At 30.1% G+C, this 5,653-nt stretch overlaps 1 protein-coding gene across 1 annotated transcript; it reads left to right on the top strand.

Annotated features, from left to right (window-relative positions):
* Positions 1-1,029: 1,029 nt before the first annotated feature.
* Positions 1,030-3,739, top strand: LOC145031823 (rac-like GTP-binding protein RHO1). Its single transcript, XM_078980453.1, has 7 exons — positions 1,030-1,565; positions 2,260-2,347; positions 2,633-2,742; positions 2,958-3,021; positions 3,176-3,240; positions 3,324-3,389; positions 3,470-3,739. The coding sequence occupies exons 1-7, from the start codon at positions 1,467-1,469 to the stop codon at positions 3,569-3,571; spliced, it is 594 nt and encodes a 197-aa protein (XP_078836579.1). The 5' UTR covers positions 1,030-1,466; the 3' UTR covers positions 3,572-3,739.
* Positions 3,740-5,653: the final 1,914 nt, after the last annotated feature.

The following is a 5,653-nucleotide window of genomic DNA, read 5'->3' as shown; positions in this document are numbered from 1 at the left end:
TTAATTATTGTTTTTAGTTGGTTTAGTGTTTTGTATATCCATAAATTGTGCACATGTATACTCGAAACCCTCTTTATCCTAAGTTTATTGTCTATACCTTATTTTACTGAATAGACTTTAACCACAAAATACTAATTTACTCGATTATCATTTATCTCTCTTTATATGTTTGAGGGTGGCCTAATGTTTATCATGCAAGATTTCTTATAAGTCGATAAATTATTTAATGTCATCTTATTTGGAAATCATTTCAGTTGTCTACCATCTATATTAGATATCTAAATTTATAGGACTTTGGGTTTTATTATTGTTATTGTTGTATGTTAAATAACATTTTAAAGAGATGTGTTTTAGGCACTTGTACCTTTGCAGATTGACTAGTTCATCTATGATTTTGGGTTCTATCTGCGATTTCCCTTATTTTTTTGTATAAAACCGTTTTTTTTTTTCTTCATTTTCACTATTCAACTTATAGAAACTCTCTCTCTATGCAATTTCCCTTATATTTCTTCAAAAAACTCATTGTTTTCATAGTTAAATCCATTGATTTCATAATCAAAAATAAAAAATAAATAAATAAATAAATAACATAAAATCGCAGATCAAACGAAGAGGAAATAGCAGATTGACATCTGCGAAAGTACAAAATGCTAAAGCACGTCTATATTTTAGCCTCTTGTACATTCGCAGATGGAATGAGCAAATCGGAGATGGACCATTCTCATATGCGATTTTGGAGACTATATTTGCAACTTCAATTTTTTTTGGTTATTTTCTACAAACTAATTAATGTTTTTGGCTAAATTTACAATTTTCTCCATTTTAAAATACATAATTTAACTTTTGATCATTCAAAATAATACGACAACCCGTAATTAACTTTAAATTATTAAAGTAAGTATAATAATTTCAATACAAGAATCATAAGAAAAAAAAACAAAAAGAGAAATCATTTAAGATTTGATTTGAATTACACAGTTGTATTTATAAATGAAACAGCCGATTATGTATTACAGCAATATTAATCCATCAAACACCTATTTCGTTGGCACAACAAAAACACAAATTTCAGAATTCTTTCCAACTTTATTTTAAATAAATCCACAGAGAGAGAGAGAGAGAGAGAGTTCATCTCCACCACCCAGCGAACGATTCAACGGCATTGTTTCCCGGCGAAACAAAGGCCCTCTCATCTCTTTCAACCCCAAACAATTCCCTTCCTTTAGGGTTTTCTGTTCCAACAAGAAAGAACATTACTCCTTGTAGTATACAATTTTCCCCTTTTGCATTTTTTTCTTAGGGTTTGTTCTTGGAGTTTCGCTGGAAAACTTTGCAAATTGTCGTTCATTTTAAACAAAAACAAGGTCGAAATTTTTCAGAAGGTAACGAAAAAAAAGGAGAAAAGGGGAATTCTTGAGTTCTTCGGTAATCAGGTCTTCTGAAGGTAGAAGAAGATCTGAAGAAATATGAGCGCATCGAGGTTCATAAAGTGCGTCACAGTCGGTGATGGCGCTGTCGGAAAGACATGTCTCTTGATTTCTTACACCAGCAACACCTTCCCTACGGTGATCATTTTCTCCCCCCATATTTTCAAATTCTTGTTAATTCTATGGACATTATCCATTTTTTTTTATCGATGAATAGTGCTCTTGATTCTATTAGTTGAAAATTTGAATGCACTTTTGATTGATTCCCATTTAATTGGAAAAAGAGAATCAGTATATGCTGACGACATTCTTTTCGGCAATCTAATTCTAATATGGGTTTTCTTGATAAAGAAGATGAATTTTCTCTTATTAAAAATGAAAAAATTTCCTTAATTTTCTCTTCTATTCTCGTTCTTGTTTTTTATTGGTTAAAGAATTAAATACTCTTTTGTCTTGTTCGTGTTCTTGTTCTTGGTGTCATTGCTTACAGATGTCAAGTTCTTTTCATTATTCTCTTTAACTTATCAGAACTTTCTCTTGTTTTTCGGATTTATTGTCATCGATCAAAAGATTCTAATTCTTCTTTTCATCACTCCAATGCGGGTAAACATTTGTTTATAAAAATAACGAATTTTATCTTGTTCCCGATTTTACCAATCTTACATAAAAGGAAAATAGCATATGATGACATTCTTTTCGTGTAACCAAATTTGTTCGTTGACAAAATCAATGAATTTTCTCCAGTTGTACATCAAATTTATCACATAATCATACTTTGTGATTAAAGTTAAAAACCATTATTGAATGTGTGTTATTGATTGTGATTAAACAGGATTATGTTCCAACTGTATTTGATAACTTCAGTGCCAATGTGGTTGTGAATGGAAGCACAGTTAACCTAGGCTTGTGGGACACTGCTGGTAATTAACCTTTTCAGTGAAAATTTTAATTTATTAAATGCAAAAATGTCAATTTACTTTCATTGATTCGTTTATTATTTATTACAACATTGTAGTTTTGCAAAATATACCCAATTTTAGCTATGTGATCTAAATAAATGAAAATAGGATGCAATAATAGTATAATACACAAGTATATGAAAGTACATCTGTATTTCAATTTTGAAGCATTTAATTTTGAAGCCTTTGTTTGATTTTGAAACATGGGTTGGTAAGGTTAACTTAATCATGGTTTGTATGGAACAGGACAGGAGGATTATAACAGATTAAGACCGTTGAGTTATCGTGGGGCCGATGTTTTCATTTTGGCATTCTCTCTCATTAGCAAAGCCAGCTATGAAAACGTCTCCAAAAAGGTGAAACATCTCTTTTTTTTTTTTTTTTTTTTTATAGCCCCATTTAATGAGAAGGGCATTTACGTCTTTTGCACAATCCCAACTTTATTGGTGGTACAAAAAAATCAATTTTTGTTCAATGTAGGAGAGCCTGTACTTTCATGTCATGTCATTGACATCAGTCGTAGTCCCAGTTTAATGAGAAGGGTATTTACGTCTTTTGTTTATGTTTTCAGTGGATTCCCGAGTTGAAGCATTATGCTCCTGGCGTTCCAATTGTTCTTGTTGGGACAAAACTTGGTGAGTTATTTCACAAGCGCGCTTTTTTCATATGTAATTTTTTTTTTTTTTTTGGTATTTCATGAATGATTCTTCTTTTTATTTTTTGGGTATCTTTATATGATTGAGAAATAATAAAATTACGTGTGAAAATTGAATCTTTTTTGGATTTTAGATCTTCGGGATGATAAGCAGTTTTTCGTGGATCATCCTAATGCAACACCCATTACTTCTGCTCAGGTGATTTACTACTCTTAATATTATTTTATTTTTTAATTTAAAAATATTTTGTGATTTGATTAATATTCTGTGGGTTTTTACAGGGAGAGGAGTTGAAGGATACGATTGGAGCTCCTGAGTACATTGAATGTAGTTCAAAAACACAGCTGGTAGGTTTGACTTTTGTTTGATTTTTTTTGAGGATTTGATATTTTAAATTTTGATTTTTTTTTTTTTTTTTTTTTGGCAGAATGTGAAGCAAGTTTTTGATGCTGCAATTAAAGTCGTTCTGGCGCCTCCAAAGGCAAAGAAGAAGAAGGGAAAAGGTCAAAAGGCGTGTTCCATATTGTGATGAAGAAGAGAGAGAAAACTAGTTGACCATGGCTTGTTCTTGGATTTAATTTTCATATATGTTTGTTGATTTGTATTTTGATTTTATAAGCTCTCAAATGTCGAAAGATCTTAATGTAGTAGTAATCATGTAGTTTGCTATCAAAAGCTCTATTTTTCTTCTTGTTTACTTCAGATTCATGGGAATTTTCGGGTATGGGTTTTTGGTTTAAATATGATAAAAGTATATATGATATGATGAAAGTTAAAAAGTATATTTCTATTGTGTATGATAAAGAATCCGTAAAGTATAATGTTGTATGTATTTGATTTAACCTTTAAGATTATTTTATAGTGACAAAAAGACAACTCTAGTTGTATGACACATGATTTGCTATTTTGCTCTTTTTTTTTTTCCACAAATAACAGCTAATTATGAACCATTGCGAAGTTTATTATTTGATGAGAACTTTTATTTTGTATGTCCCCGACCAAAAAAATTAAAAAACAAGAAAATTGTATACCATATAAAGTTTCATTCTATATTTGCGAAATTGATCTGTACAATTATTTAAATTATTGCATAGATCACTTTTTTATCGCAAAGAGTTTTTTTTAAGTTTCTTTTGTTGGGGAGATATTTAGAAACAATTTGCAGTAAAAAAATGAAATGTTTGGTTGAGAGACATTTTTCAGAAAAAAATGTATATAAATAAGAAAGTCTCAAATACGAAATTGGTGATTCTTCTGTGGAAATCAGAAAATTTGGAGCTATTTTCTTCCAACTCATCCTATCACTGGCCAGATTTGTCTTTTTTCTCTTATTTAATGAAAATGTAACTTCTAAAATTTATAAGACGTGATTTTTTAGTTGTTAATGAAATTTACATTGTAGGGTCTTTCAGATCTAAAAATGAGAACCCAACATTTTTTCCCGATTTATCTATTTATTTATTTGCAAAATAAAGAAACACCAAACAGGTACACTGAATTTGTCTATGTCTAAGTTTTGCTGGAAAAAAAAAAAAACAAAAAAAGAAACCTTTGTTTTTTTGAACTTGCATTTATAAATGACATGTTTAGTTGAAAATGAAATTTTTAATACATACCAAATAGTAAACTCAATAAGTATACTCGTGATAAGATTTATCAAATAACGTGTTTTGCATAAACATTATTTTTAAAGATTTTAGATGTTTCAGTCATTATATTTAGTATTTAAGCAAATAAAATTCTGTTACGTATGCTTTCCCTATAAATTGTTGATCACACCTCATAACCTCGATTGCGTACTTCATGTGTTTATATTTGTTAGATACAGAAGGACCAATATATGGGATCAATTAATGTATAAAAGTGATAAAGCAGTGAAATGCATTTATTTAATGCTAGTAGTGTAGCTCCTATCACAAACAAGACCATGCCCACATCAATGAAGTGTTCGAGTGTTCTTGTAAGACATACAAGCTCCCCCATCACTTTCTTTCTGATTCATCCCATAAATGAACTACACTTTCATGTAAGAAGTTATTGTCCTTCACTTTTCACATTAAAAAGCTACACAAACTACTTGTTTTTGAATGTGCTAGTATCACATTCTAAAATACACATCTTGAAACATGTAGAAATACATGCACATCTTTTGCACAAACAAAAGATCAAAACTCCCTCTCCCAACTTTTTTGAATAGGACAAAACACTTCAATTTTTGTTACACTAATACCAATCTCAATCTGAGTCAATGCATGTCAAACACAGGACAAACTATGAAACTACAATATATTATTTCATGTCCCAAAAAGGGCCTTAAGACTACAAAAAGATTGTGGCAAGTTATAGAAATATTATCCAAAAAGAGTAACAAACAATACAAAGAATCTCAAGAACACAAACACAAAAACTCTATAGTATTATAGAAATATTATCCAAAAAGAGTAACAAACAAACATCCTAAAAGCAAATTGTCCTCACAATATGTACAAAACATAAAACCAAACACATTATTTCATATTATCAACCATAGTATTCTACCACTCACCCAAATCTTAAGGTCATCATCAAGCCGATGACAACCCCAATAGACTTTCAAAATTTCACCATCTTA

Source organism: Lactuca saligna, chromosome 2 (assembly GCF_052625555.1).
Source record: "Lactuca saligna cultivar CGN05327 chromosome 2, ASM5262555v1, whole genome shotgun sequence".
Taxonomy (NCBI): domain Eukaryota; kingdom Viridiplantae; phylum Streptophyta; class Magnoliopsida; order Asterales; family Asteraceae; genus Lactuca; species Lactuca saligna.
This window is presented reverse-complemented; position numbering and strand designations above follow the sequence as displayed.